Source organism: Babylonia areolata, chromosome 21 (assembly GCF_041734735.1).
Source record: "Babylonia areolata isolate BAREFJ2019XMU chromosome 21, ASM4173473v1, whole genome shotgun sequence".
In the NCBI taxonomy this organism is placed as follows: Eukaryota; Metazoa; Mollusca; class Gastropoda; order Neogastropoda; family Buccinidae; genus Babylonia; species Babylonia areolata.
In genome coordinates, this window is record NC_134896.1 from 40,243,240 (window position 1) to 40,263,859 (window position 20,620).

The following is a 20,620-nucleotide window of genomic DNA, read 5'->3' on the forward strand; positions in this document are numbered from 1 at the left end:
TTTGTGAAGGACTATGACTCTATAACTAGGAAGCAAGACTGCACTGGCTCTTAGTGCTGCAGCTGTAGGGGCTAGCTGTCCTTTGGGGACCATACCAACGCCGACTGTTCTTAAGCCCTCTTGACAGAGAGAGAGGGAATGTATCTTGGGCAAGACACTCTCCACGATAATCAAATTCTGACCCAGATAGTTGGGGCAGCAGTTTCCTCCTCTGCTTTATCTCTCTCTCTCTCTCTTTTTTTTTTTTTTTTTTTTTTTTTTTTTGTTGTTGTTGTTGTTTTTTTGCTCCAGAATTTTGCCACGGACAACTCTTGCACACGGGTCCTCAGTTGATCGACTCATTTGAAAGAAAGACCACGATCTGTCAGTTGAAAATTCGGAATCAACGACTTACACACTTGTTCTTGCACATCGTTGTCGTTTGTAATAGGTGCTTTTAGTCGTTGTTGTTGCTTACTGACGATTATTACCCTTGACTATACGGTTTGAGATAAATGTAAGTTACGGCATCTAATTACACCCCGCTCATCCCTGCGCCGCCCCTTCCCTACCCCCTCCCCATTCATTTTCTCTTTCCTCTTTTTCTCAGTCTGTCAGCTTTTTTCTTTACTTTTCTTCTGAGGACATGGTGCAAGAAAGTGGTATAGGCTTACTCCTTTCCCCTCAACATAGATCATTTTGACGTGGATTGATATTTTTATTGCTTCCTCTCAACACGTCTGATAGCACTGACTGAAGCTACAGAACTATTCGGTGAAAGAAAATAACACACGTTCATTGGTAATGATCACTTACACGCTGAATGTACAGCCAGTGCCAAGAGGTCCTGGTTGTCTGGAAACCACTCTGCATCTCTTCAGGCATCTTTTTGAGCTGTGGACATTATCATCATCGTCATCATCGTCATCGTCAACGTTATCATCATCAATCAATCATCAATGATCATCATCGTCATCATCATCAATCATCATCATCCACCATTCATCCATCTCCACCTTTCACAATCCTCCTCTCTCCTCCTCCTCCTCCTTCTTTATCATCATCCTTAACCATCATCACCAGTCATCGTCTACCAATCATCATTCACCAATAATAATCACCATCACTGTCTACCAGTCATCATCGTCATATCATCAGCAACAACAACAACAACACCTAAACACCATCAATATACTGTTTCAGCTATCGTCATCATCTTCGTCATGCTCGTTATCTTTGTCATAGTCGTCATCATCATCATCAACATTAGTTGTCATAATCGTCATCTTCTTTGTATTCATCATAATCTTCATCATCATTATCTTCTTCGTCATCGTCGGCATCTTCGTCATGATTGTAGTCACCATCACTATCATCACTATCAGTATACCGTTTCATTTGTCGTAATTATCTTCGTCATAATCATTACTATCATCATCGACATCATTAAAGTAAATGTAAGTATTTGGTTTCAATCGTCGTGACGATCATCAAGAAAGTTACCATCGTCATCATCACTGTCCTTTTGGATAGGACTGGATGAGGGGTTTAGTTGGAAGGAGAGAACAAACACAGATAGAGAAAAGCAAGACTGAAGAGACAGACAGAGCACAGACCACAATGCCCAACACACACCCACACCCACCACAACCACTCCCCTTCCACTCAATCGCCCCCCTCCCTTCCCAGACCCTACACAGCACACTACCTGTTCTGTCATGAACTGTTCCCAGCGCTCCACAATGGGAATGCCTTCCGTGTGGCCCAGTGAATACAACCTTATCGTGGTGTTGACTGCGATGCCCACATACTTGATTCTGTTGCCCACAAGAATGGCTGCACACACCACAGGCAAGAGCCGTCTTTAACACAGGAAATGTGACTGCCCCCAACAATCTCAAACCATTTGTAGAGACCCAGGCTTTGACACACAACTGACACACCTGGAGAACAGTTCTGCGTCGTGTCGCGTGAGACGTAAAACTGAGAGCATGTGCAGAAGGGAATTACCGGGATTTTGAATCCTGGGTTAGCTGGCTGAGCACACCGCGCGTGTCTTGAATACAAAGTTAACTTAACCTTTAAGATAAACTGTACCCGCAGGTCCCTACCATGTCAAGGGTAGCTTGCCTGAAGGCAAAATGAATTTTGTCTTGAATACTGCCCCGGGTGGGTACTTTCGGTGACACCCAAGTCACCACAGCAACGTGACGCCTTGTGAGCTGACAGTTCTGTTTCAACTCTGCCTTGCCTTGCCTGGTACTCACGGTACAGGGAGGGGTGTCCGTGTAAGTGTGTGTGTGTGAGTGTGAGTGAAAGTGAGTGTGTGTGTGTGTGTGTGTGTGTGTGTGTGTGTGAGCGCGCGCATGTGTGTTCGTTCTTTAGTTTAACGTCTTTTCACTGTTGGTGATATTAGACGAGGGTAGGAAAAAAGTCGAGGGGGTGGGGGTGGGGGAGAAATTACTACGTATGCATGTGAGTAAGTGAAAGTGTGTGTGCGTGCGTGTGCGCGCGCGTGCGTGTGTGTGTGTGTGTGTGTGTGAGTCAGTGCGTGAGAGTGAGTGTGAGAGTGTGTGTGTGTGTGCATGCCTCTCTCTCTCTCTCTCTCTCTCTCTCTGTATTGTGTGTGTGTGTGTGTGTGTGTGTGTGTGTGTGTGTGTGTGTGTGTGTGTGTGTGTGTTCAATTTCATTTAATGTCAATCCACATTAAGTGATATTGCACATGAAAAAAAGAAAAAAAGGGGGTGGGGGGAGAAAAGAGGGAGGGGAAGGGTAAGGGATTAAAACAATACTATTCACAACATTAACTTGAGAACAATCTGACAAAGAGAATAACATTCCAACTCTAAAACATGTAGGCGTAAAAAAAAAACAAAAAAAAACATTCAAAGGTGTGTGTGTGTGTGTGTGTGGCGCGCACGGGTGCATGCAAGCATGTGTGTTTGAGTGAGTGGGTGTGAGTGTGAGAGATCGTGAATGTGTGTGAGTGAGTGAGCAAGTGTAAGTGTGTGTGCGTGTGTATGTGTGCGCACGCGCGCGCGTGCATGCGTGTGTGTGTGTGTGTGTGTGTGTGTGTGTGTGTGTGTTCCCGAAAGCAGTGTCACCTCATTGAGAAACTGAAACTGAAAAGCCTGAGGGCAAAAAAAAAGAAGAAAAAAAAAGAAAGCTAATGCAGCTTTGTTACATACTGTCCTCTGTGTGTACAGCATCACCGCCCAAGAACAACATCAGTAACAACAACACCAGACAGATAACGTACAAGGGGCTGTCAGAACGCTGGAAGTGTAGGCGTCAGTCTCCTCCCCGAAGAGCGAGTTGAAGATCTGGTAATCCTCCGTGTTGTTCTGCTGGAAGGCGTCCCAGATCCAGTACGTCAGAGGGATCTGAGCACAGAAACAGAGACACGTGCAGACAAGTCACGTTTACTGGTACCTATACATACTGACAACACATAGTTGTAGTTTACTGGTACCTATACATGCTGACGACACACAGCTGTCGTTTACTGGTACCTATACATACTGAGGGGGTTAAGGGGTGCACGGGAGGGGTAGTACCTCTAGAGGAGGGGCTTGTCACGCTCTTCCGGGAGTGGTTCGTCCTCTATTGGTCCCCACCGGCACCCAGCTCTCACCTATGGGTCCTAGAAGCTGCTAGCATGCGGCAGCGCCCAACCCCCGGGCAACGGCTTTGACAGGCTGGCTAAACTAGGTGAGCGTAGCCGACGGGTCTCAAACCCTCGGTGAGTTAGGGCCTGTCTACCCAAGCATGTGAAGACTGGATCCGGCGGACTCTGCGGAAGAAACCTTCATGGTTCAACGGAGAGGAAGGCGGTTGCAGCAGAGCACTGTGGAGTGCAGAGGGCAGGATGAGGCACATAGGACATCCTGGTCATCCACTGCATCCGTTTCCATCTCCAGTCGTCTTGACCTCGTCTTGCCACTGGATACAGACGGTCTCGGACAAGAGAGTGAGGTCGACGGTGCGCAACTCCTCCTCACTATAAACAAAGTCATCGGGCAAGTCATCAGTCATCCTTCATCCCATACCATCTTTTTCCCCAAGCCCTGTGGCGACAAGCGAGCGACGAAGCGACAGGTGTGGGTACACTGGCAGTCGTAGCCGCGAACCTGCACACAGGCGACTCAGGCCATAGGGTCATTTTTCACCGACTGGAGCAGCGGCGGAGATCGGCAGCCCCCTGAGCAACTGAGCAGCCCTCTTCAGGACAGCACTGCTTACCTCCATGGCATGAGGAAGGGGCTAGAAAAGGTGCCCTAAACATTGCCTGCTCCACACCACCCTAGTCAGCATACCGCGGCTGACGGGGACCCTACTCAAGCGGTCGACACACAAAGGAAAGAAAGAAGAAAACAAAGAGCACCCCATTGACCATTGCCACATGGAACGTGCGTACGCTTCTGGACAGAGGCGACTCAGCCAGACCACAGAGACGCACAGCACTCATTGCGAGTGAACTAGCCAGGTACAACATCGACATCGCCGCCTTAAGTGAGACCAGACTGGCAGAAGAAGGCGAACTCTGTGAGCGAGGCGCAGGCTACACCTTCTTTTGGAGTGGTCGCGGACCTGAAGAGAGACGTGAGGCTGGAGCTGGCTTTGCAGTGAAGACAACCCTCGTTGGCAAGCTGGCTGCCCCCCGAAAGGAGTGAACGATCGCCTGATGACGATGAAACTCCCTTTATGCAACGTGAAGAAGTTTACCACCATTGTCAGCGCCTACGCGCCCACCATGACCAACCCGGATGAGATAAAGGACAAGTTCTACGAGGACCTGAACGCTGTCATCACCACTGTTCCCAACGCAGACAAGCTCATCATTCTTGGTGACTTTAACGCGAGAGTTGGCTGTGACAGCACCTCCTGGGAAGGCGTGATTGGGAAGCATGGGGTTGGTAACTGTAACAGCAATGGTCAACTACTTCTCCAGACGTGCCGAGCACGACCTTCTTATCACAAACACCATCTTCTGCCTCCCTACCCGTAACAGGACGTCATGGATGCATCCTCGCTCTGGGCATTGGCATCTCATCGACTTTGTCATCGTCAGGAAGAGGGACAGGCAGGATGTACGAGTCACGAGGGCCATGTGCGGTGCTGAGTGCTGGACAGACCACCGCCTTATTCTCTCCAAACTCAACCTCCGCATCCAGCCCAAGAGACGGCCTCAGGGCATGAAAGCACCCAAACGCCTGAATGTCAACAGGCTGGAGCTAGGCAACATCAAGCAGAGCTTTGCTGACACCCTAGAGGAACGCCTTGAGTCCACCGTGCTGGACAACCAGAATGTGGAGGCAGCATGGGGCGCACTGAATGAGACGGTGTACAACACTGCCATGGAGTGCCTGGGGCCTTCTGCCAGGAAGCACAAAGACTGGTTTGATGAGAACTGCACTGAAATCAAGCAGCTGCTGGAAGACAAACGCCAAGCCTACAGAGCCCACATTGAAGATCCCAAGTCACAGTCAAACAAAGACATACTGAAGAGCGCACACAGCACCATCCAGCTGAAGCTGCAGCAGCTGCAGGATTCCTGGTTGGGCAACAAAGCTGATGAGATCCAGGGCTTTGCAGACAGGAACGACATGAAGAACTTCTATAACGGCCTGAAAGAAGTCTACCATCCCACCACCTTCAGATCTGCTCCACTCCTCAGTGCTGATGGTTCTATCCTAATCACTGACAAGGACGGGATCCTTGAGAGATGGGCTGAACACTTTGACAGTGTACTGAACTGCCCTTCCACCATCAATGATGAAGCCATCGACCGACTCCCCCAGGTGCCAGTCAGTGAGTCGTTGGATGCCATTCTAACTTTGGAGGAGACCCAGAAAGCTATCCGTCTGCTATCCAATGGCAAAGCCCCTGGCTCAGACTCCATTCCAGCTGAGGTCTACAAAGAAGGTGGTATGGCGCTGACCGAGAAGCTTCATCAGCTGTTCCAGCTTATCTGGCAGCATGAGGCAGTTCCACAGGACTTCAAAGACGCTTCCATCATACACCTGTACAAGCGCAAAGGAAATCGTCAGGCCTGTGACAACCATCGTGGAATATCCCTGCTGTCCGTCGTAGGCAAGACTCTGGCCAGAGTGCTACTCAACCGTCTCATAGCACACCTTGAGCAAGGTCTCCTACCAGAGAGCCAGTGTGGCTTCCGGAAAGAACGCGGGACTATCGACATGGTGATTGCTGCCAGGCAGCTCCAGGAGAAGTGTCAGGAACAGAACGCCGACCTTTACTCCACCTATGTCGATCTGACCAAGGCCTTCGATACTGTTAGCAGAGATGGCCTTTGGAGAATCATGGCGAAGTACGGATGTCCCGGAAAGTTCATCACCATCATACGGCAACTACACGATGGGATGCTGGCCCGAGTCCAAGACAATGGATAGACTTCAGAACCATTCCCCGTCTCCAACGGAGTCAAGCAAGGGTGTGTTCTTGCCCCCACCCTGTTCAGTCTCATGTTTTCAGCCATGCTGACAGATGCCTTCAGAGATACTGACGTAGGCGTTGGCATCAGGTACCGCACAGATGGCTCACTCTTCAACCTCAGGAGGCTTCAAGCAAAAACCAAGGTGAGGACAGACACCGTCAACGACTTCCTGTTTGCTTTCAACGCTGCCTCCGAAGCTGACATGCAACACAGCGTCGACGAATTCTCTGCTGCCTGTGACAGCTTTGGCCTCACAATCAGCACAAAGAAGACTGAGGTGATGCACCAGCCAGCAAAAATCCTGTGAGGCCAACAGAATCACTGCAGCAGAGCAACGCAGACAGGCCAGGAAAAGCAGTGCCAGCAAGTCCCCGACAGCCGCCACCATCCCCTGTCCACACTGCGTCAGAACCTTCCGGGCGCGGATTGGCCTGACCAGTCATCTGCGCACCAACAGAGCCCAACCCACCCACCCCCAGGATGACTAGATGGTCCTCGTCGATCCCGACGGACGAACCACATACATACTGACAACACGTATCTGTCGTTTACTGGTACCTATACATGCTGACGACACACAACTGTCGTTTACTGGTACCTATACATGCTGACGACACGTATCTGTCGTTTACTGGTACATATACATGCTGACGACACACAATTGTCGTTTATTGGTACCTATACATACTGACAACACGTATCTGTCGTTTACTGGTACCTATACATACTGACAACACACAACTGTCGTTTACTGGTACCTATACATACTGACGACACACAGTTGTCGTTTACTGATACTTATACATACTGACAAAACATAGCTGTCGTTTACTGGTACCTATACATACGGACAAAACATAGCTGTCGTTTACTGGTACCTATACATACTGACAACACACAGCTGTCGTTTACTGGTACCTATACATACTGACGACACACAGCTGTCGTTTACTGGTACCTATTCATACTGACGACACACAGCTGTCGTTTACTGGTACCTATACATACTGACAACACACAGCTGTCGTTTACTGGTACCTATACATGCTGACAACACACAGGTGTCGTTTACTGGTACCTATACATACTGACAACACACAGCTGTCGTTTACTGGTACCTGTACATACTGACGACACATAGCTGTCGTTTACTGGTACCTATACATGCTGACAACACTCGCCATAATTTTCTGCCGTTCCACTAGACCTGTAGTGGTTGTCTGGACGCTAGTTAACCGGATGGGACGATAAACCGAAGTTCTGTGAGCAGTACCCACTTAGCACACGTAAAAAACCCACGGCAGCAAACTATGGTTGTCCCTGGCAAAGAGAAAATCCATGTGATATACATGTGCGCGCGCGCGCGCGCGCGCGCGTGCGTGCGTGCGTGCGTGCGTGCGTGCGTGCGTGTGTGTGTGTGTGTGTGTGTGTGTGTGTGTGACTGAAACCTGATGTAATGACACAGGAACCGAATGACGAGCGCCGAAAGGCAATTCTCAGTCGGCTCTATTCAGGGAGGTAGCCTGTAGTGCAAATGACTGCGTGGCTTTTTGTGTGTGTTTTTTTAAGGGCTCCGAGTTTATTTTCTCACCGATGATACGCGCTACATAAGTGTGAATGTTAACGGTATGACGCCTGTGGTGGGGTACGCACCATCATTCATGGACCCACCAAGTTCCCTGTCTATACGTCAGTGTAATTGTTTTTGTCTATGTCTGTCTTCAGTCTTTTTATGTCCAGTTTTTGTGTGTCTGTGTGTGTGTGTTTTTTTTTTAGTCTGAATATCTTAGACTGTACATATAGTATCTCAATTTAAAGTTGTGCACGCGATATCTAATGCTGAAATTCTGCGCAAACTTCCCAGATATAAATTGCGGACACAACATCCAAGTTGATATTGCATATAGTACACTAATTTTTTTTTTTATTATGCACGCACTGTCTTTGTTGACAATGCACACACAATAATTACGTAAATTTGAAATTGTATACACAATATCTAAAGTTGAAAATTATGCACACAGTATCGAAAGTAGAAATAGTGTATACAGAACCATCCAAAGCTGAGATAAGTGTGTATCTTAAAACTGAATCTGTGTATACCATACATGAAGGTTAAACTGTGAATATTCAGATAGATAATAAGTTTTGAGAGTAGAATAGAACAGAATATGTCTTTATAACCACGTGTACAGGTGTCACAGGAATATTGGGGGGGATAGTACATAACAAGGTACGAACATAAATCGAAAATCATACACAAACACAGATACAGTACAAATTAGGAAACATAAAAGTGCATATCAGTCTAAAAACTTGTGCATACTCACACATGCACGCACTGTACACACACACACACACACACACACATGCACGCACGCACGCACGCACTCTCTCTCTCTCTCTCACGTTTGAACAGAAGACGCATATTACATGTGGATGGGGCTGATGACTAGATCTTCAGGAAGATGGTTGTTGATTGTGTTGATTAAGTGAAAATTTAGATTTTGTTTTCATTCCTGTGTTATTTCCTGTAGAAAAAAGGACATTCACACTCACATCTAAGAAATTAGCAAAACTTGAGTTGAAGGCTGAGGTGTCGTAATAAGTGTTCAGTGACGTCATAAAGTCTGACGTTTTCTTCCAGTCCCAGGGCAAACTGACGTCAGCACTGCCAGAAACAGGATCGTTCTGAAACAGGTGATTAGTCATGTGTTTCACCATCCTGTTTGGCAAAACAGCAATAACGACAAACACTGTAGCGACAACAACAACAATAATGATGATAAGAATACAGATAATACACGTAAAACAAAATAGCCAATAACAAACAAATACTTTCAAAAACAAAGTGGTGCTTTGAATCTGACTGACATCATGATGAACCAACAGCAATGGTCAAAGACCTCAGATGGTCAAAGACATACCTTACCACACTATGCGATGACAATACTTAGAATATAAGTACAACCAGATTAAGATCAAAGAGATTTGATAACACGAAGGCATGGATGTATATTTTTTAAATGTAATAATAAACAAAAGATTAAATTACACAGTAATCACCCATTCGTGCAGGTATACACGTACACATGCTATCGCGCAGACTCGCACGTACACGCGCGGATGCGCACATACATACGCGCGCGCACACACACACACACACACACACTGTAATGATACCGACATCCAGAAATGCCTGCAGGTTTCTAGGGAAACAGGCTATTTCCAGCTGTCCAGACAGGAGGTCACGTTTAATTCTGTACTCCGACACCTGTTGGTCCGTGAAATTGAACAGGTCGTCACAGATGGTCTGGAGGACAGACACAAGCGGCGGACACAAAGAATGACTTTAATGTTGTATTCACTACTCTTCAGGCTGTGTTGGGCAATGCAACAACATAACGCTTTAGGTTTCAACTGAACATAGATCTCTCTCTCCCTCCCTCTGTCTGTCTGTCTGTCTGTCTATGTTGTATGTGTCTATATCCTCATGATCATCCATCATCAAACACAGAAAGAGGACCAAAATTCCTGTGGCCTTTCATGACCTGCTCTCATGGTGACCACGGTTTCGATTCCCCCGCCATTTCCACGCTTGTGGTGAGCTTCTGCCAAAGTTTGCTAAGGACGGATAGAAGGCCGTAACAGTAATATCAACTCCCGGAGAGACACTCATTCAGTCTAGTTCCTCCACTAAGTGAAGATTGGTGTGAGTAGGGAACTCAAAAGGTGGTGGCTGGCATGTGATGAATCAGAACAGGTATCACAGAACACCACAGAAGTGACTTGGTAACAGTGTGGAGTCTCCTCTGGTGTGCGGGAGACTGATTATCGATAGCTCCCTGTGGACTGCTGGCATTGGGGCCACGGTTGGTTGTAGCTGGGGGGTTGGGTGGTTTGGGGAGGTTGGAGGGAGGGGGGGGGGACTCGGGATGACGGCGTGGGGGTCATGGCACTGAATTCGCGTGGGTGATGGGACAATGAAAATAGTCGTCAATAAACGAATTTATGGACATGAAAGTGTAGTGGAATCTGAGGTCGCCAAGAGAACAAGGAATGAAAGACTGCATAACTAATGATCAATTGTTAAATCACTTAAACGTGAATAGAAACAAAACCCACTCACACGTGCAGACTTAACATGCATTGGGTGCAAGCAAACCCACAGAAGGAAAAGCATCCACAAGCCTTCACAGACTGTAAGACTTACACACGCCCAATTGAGAGAGTTTCAGGCCACACACACACACACACACACACACACACACCAGGGAGGTGAAGGCACTGACCACAAAGGCCCGCTGGGCCGCCAGAGTGCTGGCCTGAAAGCTGTCGTCAAAGCGGTGGTCACCGCGACACTCAATGGAGGAGAAGTGACAGGAGGACAGGTCATTCTCCTTCAGTCCCCACACCAGGTAGATGGTGATGGTCTCGTCCTGGTCGTTGGACACGAAGCCTTCTTTGAGAAGGTTGACGGCCTTGGAATAGTGGTGCGAGTCTCTGTACAGCTGGATCTATGGCAGGAAGCAACACGTTCCAATGTTAAACTAGTTTTCATTATAGGGCGTGCAAAAATTTCCACTCTAGTTGTGCACGTTCACAGTGCCCATCCCAACACACAAACACACAAGAGACAAAAAACCAGCAAGAAACAATCAAACACACACACGCGTGCGCACGCGCGTGCACGCACACACACACACACACACACACACACACACACACACACACACACACTATAACAAGCACGTAAATATACTTCAGCAAGAAACAAACCAATCAGACCAGAACAAATAATTAATCTGTAAACAATCACGCCAGTCATGAAGCGAACCCTATCAGACACCTCACCGGCTCCTTGTCAGACTCCAGTCTGGAGGCAGAGTAGGCCAGCCCAACCAGGCAGCCCAGAAGGACGCTCACGATCACCCAGCGAGCAACCCGGTGCGTCACGAAGGCAAAGTAGTAGTCACGGAAAAAGATCACCAGCCTGCTGGGCTTTCCCTCAGGGGACTGGTCCGACCCGCTGTCCTGAGTCTGTCTGACTCTGGTCGCCCACACGTCGTTGTTGTCGTTCCTAGAGGGTGTGGGGGACGCTTGGTCACGTCCGACGCCAACGTGGGTTGGATCGACTGAATCACTTTTGTCAGACAGGACGGACAGGATGTCGGTGGTGGAGCCAGCTTGTGTGTTTTCTGACGTGAGGTCATCGGTCTGGGGTGGGACCTCATCACCCGCTCTCTCTTTGTCTCCGTCTTGCTTTCTCCAGCAGCAGCAGCACGGATGAGGCTTGTCCTCAAAGTGCAGGTGGTAGAAAATGACGATGGTGGGGAAAAACGTCACCACGGACAAATAGTCTATCCCAACCAGAATGGCGGCGAAACAGCCAAACGACCTGGTCGCCAGTAAGGGTGACACTGCGTTGGACAGGAAGGCCGTCATGGTGGTCACTGACGTCACCAGCATGGAGATGACGGACCTCCGGTAAGCTTCGTACAGCCGGTGCGCCAGGGAGGGGTATGACTGATGCCCGGTGGCCTCCCAGGCGTCCCAGAATACAAAGAGGTCGTCCGCCCCTATCCCCAGGATGATGAACATGGCCACTACATGGAAGTAGCCGAAGTACTTAAAGTCGATGACCACGCGGTAGATGAGGTTGGTCTCCACAAAGCTGCACACGATGCTCAGCACGGCCAGACACGTGACCCACAGCGAGCGTGTGTGGAACCAGATGAAGAGGAAGATGAAAGCCACACTGCCTGCAGCCAGCGCCATGTCGTAAAGTGCAGCCATAAACAAGGTGTGAATCAGCAGCCACTCATTGAAGAAGAGAAAGTCCAAGGTAGACATGTCCAGGTAGGAATCAAGAACAGGTTTCATGTGGTCCGCCATGAAGTCCGTCAGCGCTGTCTGCATCTCCTTCTCATCCGTATACCCGGGCAAGGGCCACCCGAACGGAATCAACGTTCTGGTGAGGGTGCACGACACAGAAGAGTTACTTATGTGATGATTCTTCCCCAGTGTGAATGCAAATCCACTTTTCGTCTGGTTGTTGGTGAACGCCGCATGAATAACGCCAGGGATGTTATCGAAGTCGGGGTCGTTGAAGACAGGGTTCAAAGCCGCGTAGGTCCCGTCAAAGAAGCGTAGCACGGATAATGGCGGTTGGCACGTGCCGCTTTGCGTCATCTGACAGTAGGAGGAGAACTGGTTCACGCTGACCAGGCGTTGCTCGATGGTCTGGATGAGCTGCAGGTTGTCCTTGGTGAAGATGTTGCCGTCACCGGCATCGTAGAGGAGCTGCATTCCTTCCTTGGTCAAGGCACGCTCCCAGCTCGGGTACTTGTTAGGGGGTAGGGTACGATCCACTCTGAAAACAACAAAGAATAACAAGAGAGACAAGGCCTTCAAGACTCACTTGTGACACACCCTGTATCCAGTAAATGGATCGTAACGGTTAAAAACGAGATTTAAAAACATCGTAACAAGAGAATAAATGCAGATCTACATAAATCTGAAAGACAATATGAATATATACTCTGCATAACGTAATGCAGTTCATAGACTATGAACAGCTTCAGTCTTCTGAAACATCGTCTGCCACGAATCCGTATCCTTACGAGGTCAGTCATATTGCTGACCATGTGATAGTCTACTTACAAAAGTCAGTGACTGACACCAAGTCTGTTCAAACATTTCATAGCACTTTATCTTTGGCATGAATACCCCCCCCCCAAAATCACTTATCATAGTCGGAATCCGTGAACATGCACGCTCATTTTCAAAAATTACTAATTTTATAAAACGGAAAATAAAGAGGGGAAATTACCATGGAAACCACTTTTATGCCCATGCACATTGTGACTTGAGAGTAACTGAGAGTCGGTTTTGGAATGAAAATAAGATTTGTTTATTTTTGTTCATCGCTCAGGAACATCACGTGCAGTAAGTCAGACATATGCATAAATCTTACTCTGAATAAAAATTTATAGGCCTTCTTCGTCTCCTTTCACATAAATCATCCATGAATTCTTTATTGCAAGTTAAAAACCAATATGGCTCCCTGCGTCAAGTTATCAGACTACCGCCCGCGCATTCGTACTACTGAATATTTATTGCGTTGTGTATTGTGTTTTTACACAGTTACAACGATATTCCAAATGATAAAATACAAGAAACTCTTGTTTTGCTGAGGAGCACGAATAACGATGACTTCATACAGCAGCCATCCCGTCAAAAAGCTTGTTAAGCGTCACTAATCTCTGACGTACACAGTATGACTCTCCCCCCCCCCCTCCCCCCACGACCCAATCCTAAATTATGTCACACTGTGTACGATCTGTTATTTCCAGAAAAAAAAGACTACTTGTGGGAATGTACATGGTGAAAGGTCTTCACACTGAGTTTGAAAAACAAAAGCCTTTCCGTGTACTGAGTAACCATCTTAAAAAGATCAGTTTAAAAACAAATTAATGCCCATGCTCCAAAACATGATTGGTTTCCCCTTCAATTAGCTGCCCTAAACAATTATTCGTCAATGTTACATCCAAACTAAACGAAATAAGTTCCCGTTTGAACAAAAAATGATGAAAGTGACTGCTGTTGATCAGTGTTTCAGTATATCAAATCAAAGTGTCACGTTTTGTGAACAGATTTTTAAAAAATTTTAATGTAACAGTATATTCACTGTGCAAATAATTTGGCTTCTTGTTTTCCTTTTTTTCTTCTCTTTTTGTGCCCATCCTAAATGTTCACTGTCATTATAAACAGTATGAATGGTAAGAACATAATTTGTTCTATTATCGTGCCAAATCTGGTGTTAAATGACAAAGTATTTCCATAGCAAATGACAATGTTAAAGTTTACCCCCCTCCCCCCCCCTCCCCCCACACACAACCGAACACCAGTGCCTCACTTTGTTTACACAAGTTAGTCAAACATTTTTTTTAAATTCCAGAATCTTTTCATGTGCCTGTCGTAACAATTTGCTGTTGCAGCCGTTCACGTGCCATGTGTATTTGTTCCAGATGTTGTGTATTCAAGATGGGAATCTCGTGATTGGTGTTTAAAAGGAATGACCCACTGTTGGGATACCTGTCAGTCTGATGACCCATCAGCTGGGATACCTGTCAAGCTGATGACCCACCTGTTGGGATACCTGTTAGGCTGATGACCCATCAGCTGGGATACCTGTCAGGCTGATGACCCACCTGTAGGGATACCTGTCAGGATGATGACCCACCTGCTTGGATACCTGTCAGACTGATGACCCATCTGCTGGGATACCTGTCAGTCTGATGACCCACCTGTAGGGATACCTGTCAGTCTGATGACCCACCTGTTGGGATACCTGTCAGGATGATGACCCACCTTCTGGGATACCTGTCAGACTGATGACCCACCTTCTGGGATACCTGTCAGTCTGATGACCCACCTGATGGGATACCTGTCAGTCTGATGACCCCACCTTCTGGGATACCTGTCAGTCTGATGACCCACCTGATGGGATACCTGTCTGATGACTCACCTGTTGGGATGCCTGTCAGTCTGATGACCCACCTGTTGGGATACCTGTCAGTCTGATGACCCACCTGTTGGGATACCTGTCAGTCTGATGACCCACCTGTTGGGATACCTGTCAGGATGATGACCTATCTGATGGGATACCTGTCAGTCTGATGACCCACCTGATGGGATACCTGTCAGGATGATGACCCACCTGTTGGGATATGTTTCCCTGTCCCGCCAGGCGAAGTCCCTCTTCATCCAGGGCTCATCATACAGCTCCAGGGGCAGGGTGTCAAAGTTGGCAGGGTACAGGTCGTAGCCGCACAGCACAGCGATGCCCGATATGGCCAGGAAGAGCACGTGCACACCGAGACAGACGGCTGCAATCAACGGGGTTTGTCAAGTCATTGATCAATGTTCACTTTCTTTACCTTTTTACCAATGTATGGTCTATTCTGTGTTTGTAAAGTGCATAGAGTTTGGTCTCTGATCGAAGATAGACACAATATTAGTTGTCAATGATGATGATGATGATTGATAATAGGCACAATATAAGTTTCTATGGTGATGATGATGATGATATCTGGTGGATGATTCACGATCAATGATTATTCATGATGGTTAATGATGACTGTTAATGACTGATGATTATGGTGATAATATTTAATCTGATGGATTCACTTGGTTTTGTGTTGTGGCCATCAAATATTATAAGCTACTCACTCTGGACGATGGAACGCTAAAGCGTTCCTGATGTGAGGCGTGGTTCCGGACGACGGAACACTAGAGCGATTTCGACAATTAGAAAATTTTCCACGTTTTCCTCGGGAGGTAGCATAACAATCGCATGTACGAATGTGTCAAGGGTCATTGCGAACGTGCCAAGGGTTAAATGGAAAGTTTCATCGTGAGATTCCGTAACAACACACTCGCTGGCGACCGACTGACTTGGGCACCCAACATGACATGCTAATCTGCATACATAACGAAAATGGCGTCGCAGGATTACAATTAAAATTTTTGGAGCAAAATCGGTCACGACTGCGGCTTTTTACTGCTGCTGAAGTGATTGAGTTTCTTCAAACAAAGGTTCCAACATCGACGAGGATGATGAAGAGGTTGAATCTGCAGTGAAGAAAGCTACCAGCAAGAAGTAACTGACAGTGACACAAGATTCGAAGGGTAGTGAAGGGGGGTGGGGTGGGGGGTGGGGGTGGGGGTTGCGACATGTATTGTCGCCCCTCTGCACGTATTGTCTGCACGTATTGTCGCCGGCGATATTATGTGCAAGCCTTACTGCATGTATAGTCGCCCTGCACATACCGTTGTCGCCCTTCTGCAATATATGCCACTACCAAAAAGCAAGTTGATGAATGTGACGGTGATACGTCATCCATGTTTCACAGCAGTACAACAAGATGGTCAGCACAACAGCTCTGTAGTTTTTTATTTTGGTGCTGAGCCTGATGCCTTTGTTTTTCCACAGCCTGTTGTTGAGTCTGCCAAAGGCGGAGCTGGCCTTGGTGATGCGCAGCGTCACTTCTGCATCAAAGGCTCCATTGCTGCATAGGGTGCTGCCCAGGTAGCAAAACATGTCGACTTACTTGATCTCTGTGTCATCGATCTTGATTGTAGGTGGGGGGGAGGCACTGGCGTTCCGTGAGCTAGCTGGTTGGTACATGGACTCGGTCTGGCTGAGGCTGATGGTGAGTCCAAAGCACCTGCAGGAGGCTGAGAACCTGTCCATAATGAACTGCATGTCCTCATGGGTGTGTGCAGCAAGCGTGCAGTCATCAGCGAAGAGGAACTCTCTCAACAGTGCCTCAAACACCCTGGACCTGGCGTGGAGTGCCACAAATTGAAAAGTTTGCCATCTGTGCGCAACTGGATGTAGATGCCCCTGCCACAGTCTTGGAAGGCGTCAATCAGCATGGCAGAGAAGAGAATGGAGAACAATGTGGGTGCCAGGACGCAGCCCTGCTTCACTCCATTTACAACAGGGAACGGATCTGATATGTCAGTATTTTCCTGTACTCTCGCCTGCATGCCATCGCGGAATGACGCAGTCAGCTGGATTAGGCTCTCTGGGCAGCCGAACTTTAGGAGGATCTTCCACAGACCAGGGCAGTTCACTGTGTCAAAGCCCTTAGTCAGGTCTACAAAGACCATGTGGAGCTCCTTGTTCTGCTCACGGCACTTCCCTTGCATCTGGCATATGGCAAACACCATGTCACATGTTCCCCTGCCTGAGCGGAAGCCGCACTGTGCTTCAGGGATGACTGTGTTGGAGACATGGTCAACCAGTCTGTTTAGTATGATGCAGGCGAAGATCTTGCCGGCAATGCAGAGGAGAGAAATTCCATGGTGGTTATCGCAGGATGTTTTGTCTCCCTTCCGTTTGTAAATGTGGACAGTTGAAGCATCCTTGAAATCCTTGGGGACCTCCCATCTTTCCCACATAGACTGGAACAGGGCATTCAGCTTGTCTGTCAGCACCTCGCCTCCATACTTGTAGATGTCAGCCTGGATTCCATCTGCTCCTAGTGCTTTTCCTGACTTTGTCAGTTTCAGGGCCTTCTGGGTCTCAGCCTTGGTGGGAGGGGCAGCTAGCGAGTCATTGACGGGTAGCTATGGGAGGGCTGCAATTACCTCGTCAGATATGGACGAGTCCCTGTTGAGGATGGTGTTGAAGTGCTCTGCCCAGTGGGCAAGGATGTCGTTCTTGTCTGTCAGGAGAGTGGTCTGGTCCAAGGCTCGGACAGGTGTTGATCCTGTGACTCTTGGCCCATACACAGCTCGGAGACCATCATGGAAGGTCTTCATGTCGTGAGCATCAGCAGCGGACTGAAGCTCTTCGGACTTTCTCTCCCACCAGGTGTTCTTCATCTCACGTAGCCTCTTCTGTACGAGTTGCCTGGTTTGCAAGAACTGGTCCTTCCTCCTCTGGCAGTCTTTATCAGAAATGTGATCCTGATGCCGTATATGCAGTGTGTCCAGGAGCTTGGAGATTCCAGAGTCGTTCTCGTCAAATCAGTCTTTGTGGCTGCAGTTGATCGGTTGTAAACACGAACCTATAAATAGATGGACCAAACCAATGGCCGCGCAGCTGACGCTATGAAGCCGGCATGCCTATACTCCCGGAAGGCGCGCACAGGCAGTACAGTAAACGTGTGTGTGTGTGTGTGTGTTCTGTAAGGTGAAGTTGACATAGAGCTGACCACCACGTAAAACGCCCGTTTATGACTTCCCTTATCTCAGTCTTTGGTCACGGCGGTGTCAAGACCACCTGTGGCTGAGTGGGTGGAAGCCGATTACTGTTTATTCATTTCTTGTGGTCTTTCTTCATATAATTTCTTTTTGACACTTTCCAGTTTGAGGGCTGGGTGAAAAAAAAGCAGTTGCTTGCTTATTCTATTTCCCTTTGAAATAAAATGCATCTTTATCTTCATCTCTCTCTCTCTCTCTCTCTCTCTCTCTCTCTCTCTCTCATACGCACCCACTATAACCTTTATCATAGTGATCATCATAATACTATCATCATTTCTACATTGAATTTTTTACTGTAAAAACTGGTGACAATATATGCATAATGGCTGCACATAATGTCGCCGGCGACAATACATGCAGGGCCGACAATACGAGTTGCAACAGGATGGGCGTACGCACGAGGAGACGAGAGGGTTCAGTTGGTCAAGTACATCAAGTTTCATTCAGTTACTTTATGTTTTGTATTTTTTGTGATTTTTTTTTCCAAACCCTAACAAATGGGCCTTCTGTGGGGAAAAGTAAGGGAGAAAACTTTCCGTCCCAAGTGAGTTAACATTTTTGAATATGTTCAAGGCATTTTATCTCTCAACCTCCCCCCCTCCCCCTCCCGCCCTCCTTCCCCAACTGCACTCTTCCCCCAATGCACTGTCCGGCTACCACTCCCTGACTGCTTCACTTAAAAAAAAAAAAACCCGAAGAAAAAAAACAACAATACTTTGTTGGTTTTCGCACTTTACGTATTTGCCTTCCATTGTTACTCTTCATCAGGAAATACAAACACCACAGCTGAGTTGCATGAGCGATCTTTGCGGTACTAAGTTTGCTTAACGTTAGAACGTTCCGAAGTCTGGAATTAGCCTGGAGCTAGGAACGTTCTGAACGTTAAGCAGACTTAGCGCTGCTGTGATTGCTCTTACAACAGCTCAGATACGTAAGAGCAATACGGGGATGTAGGGTCAGAAGAGGCGTATGGGGGGAGATGGTGGTGGTGGCCACCAACAATGGCGGGATCATTTCCCGCATCGTGTTGACACTGTCTGGAAATATTGTAATTCAACCATATTAAAATATGATTGAAAACAAAATCGTTAGAATCTATGTTGAAACAGATATCTGCATTTTTCCCCACAAAGAATTAATTTTGGACCTATAATGGCCAGAATTTTTTTTCTTTAAGATAACCCCATAGAATGAATGACCTGTTAGAAAAAAATATATATATACCATGGATGACAGTGAATGACTGAGAAATCAGCATACTGGTGCATTATTATTCAAACTTTCTCGGTGACAACACAAGATTGGGACCAGATCACATGAGATATTTTCAATTCATCTGGAACAGAGGCACAAGTCTGCTGCTATTCCTTAAAATTATTTCATTGTCGTTTCAGACGTAGTTAGTTCTTGTAATCATCACAGTCTGTTTATTTGTTTATTTCTTCATCTTTTTTTCTCATTTCATAATCTGTTCTATTTCACGTATTTTCAGACAGCTGCAATGCGCATTACAGATCAGTGCATATCTGATCTATTTTCTGTTAATTGTCTTTCCATATAGATGCATATTCTTATTCATTGCATCGAATTATATAAAAAGAAGAATTGTAAGTGAATGATGATGATTTAAACGAAGAACCCATTGATCCGCCAAATAGGAGGACTTACCGAAATACAAATGAGGGTAGTTTGTGATCCATTTGACGAGGAGGAGAGGTTCCCGCAGTTTCGCTGCTTTTTCCCTGTTCTCTTCGTTATCGCCGTCGGTTGCTTGCGTGTCCTGGGCTTTCGATTCTGCAGTCTCCCTTGGAGATACTGTGATCATTGTCACTGCCGACTTTCGTCGCACGCACCCATGGACACACACACACACACACACACACACACACACACACGATTTCTTTTTCTAAATATTTATGTAGGGATTGTTGTATTGCTTGCAATGGCAAAATCTAAAATTGATCTAACATCACGATAATTTTTAGTTATTTTGTTGTTGTTGTTTTTGCAGTAATGAGAATAATCAAGATATGGTGTTATTTACAGTTACAAGAATAAAACATAAAGCTATGTACACTAAGAAGAATCAAACATCAAGTTATGTTGATTTACAAGAATGAAGAAGACACAGCGCTATGTACGTTTGCAAGAATACGATAGGCATGGACCTTGTACAGTTACCAGAACGAAACAGACACGTACTTATGTACATTTCAATGAGAGAAGAAAAAAAACGACATAAAAACTTTATGAGAATAAAACAGACATTGAGAACTCAATGTTTGTTTTTTTTCCAATATGTATACGCATATACATATGTATTACACGCACGCGCGCGCACACACACACACACACACACACACACACACACACTCACACACACACACACACACACACACACACACA

General features: G+C 46.9%; 2 protein-coding genes across 3 annotated transcripts in view; one reads left to right on the plus strand and one right to left on the minus strand.

Annotated features, from left to right (window-relative positions):
- Window positions 1–20,620, plus strand: part of LOC143296620 (protein dispatched homolog 1-like) — a 147,688-nt gene that overhangs the window by 57,808 nt on the left and 69,260 nt on the right. The window lies entirely within an intron of this gene.
- Window positions 1–20,620, minus strand: part of LOC143296484 (protein dispatched homolog 1-like) — a 31,036-nt gene that overhangs the window by 6,092 nt on the left and 4,324 nt on the right. For both annotated transcript variants that reach the window (XM_076608445.1, XM_076608446.1), the window contains exons 2-10: window positions 19,883–20,051; window positions 15,159–15,327; window positions 11,291–12,809; window positions 10,729–10,953; window positions 9,624–9,749; window positions 8,996–9,127; window positions 3,239–3,362; window positions 1,688–1,815; window positions 796–873 (exon numbers count right to left, since the gene is read on the minus strand). In XM_076608445.1, coding sequence (XP_076464560.1) covers window positions 796–873; window positions 1,688–1,815; window positions 3,239–3,362; window positions 8,996–9,127; window positions 9,624–9,749; window positions 10,729–10,953; window positions 11,291–12,809; window positions 15,159–15,327; window positions 19,883–20,051 — 2,670 coding nt within the window. The remainder of the gene's footprint in view (window positions 1–795; window positions 874–1,687; window positions 1,816–3,238; window positions 3,363–8,995; window positions 9,128–9,623; window positions 9,750–10,728; window positions 10,954–11,290; window positions 12,810–15,158; window positions 15,328–19,882; window positions 20,052–20,620) is intronic.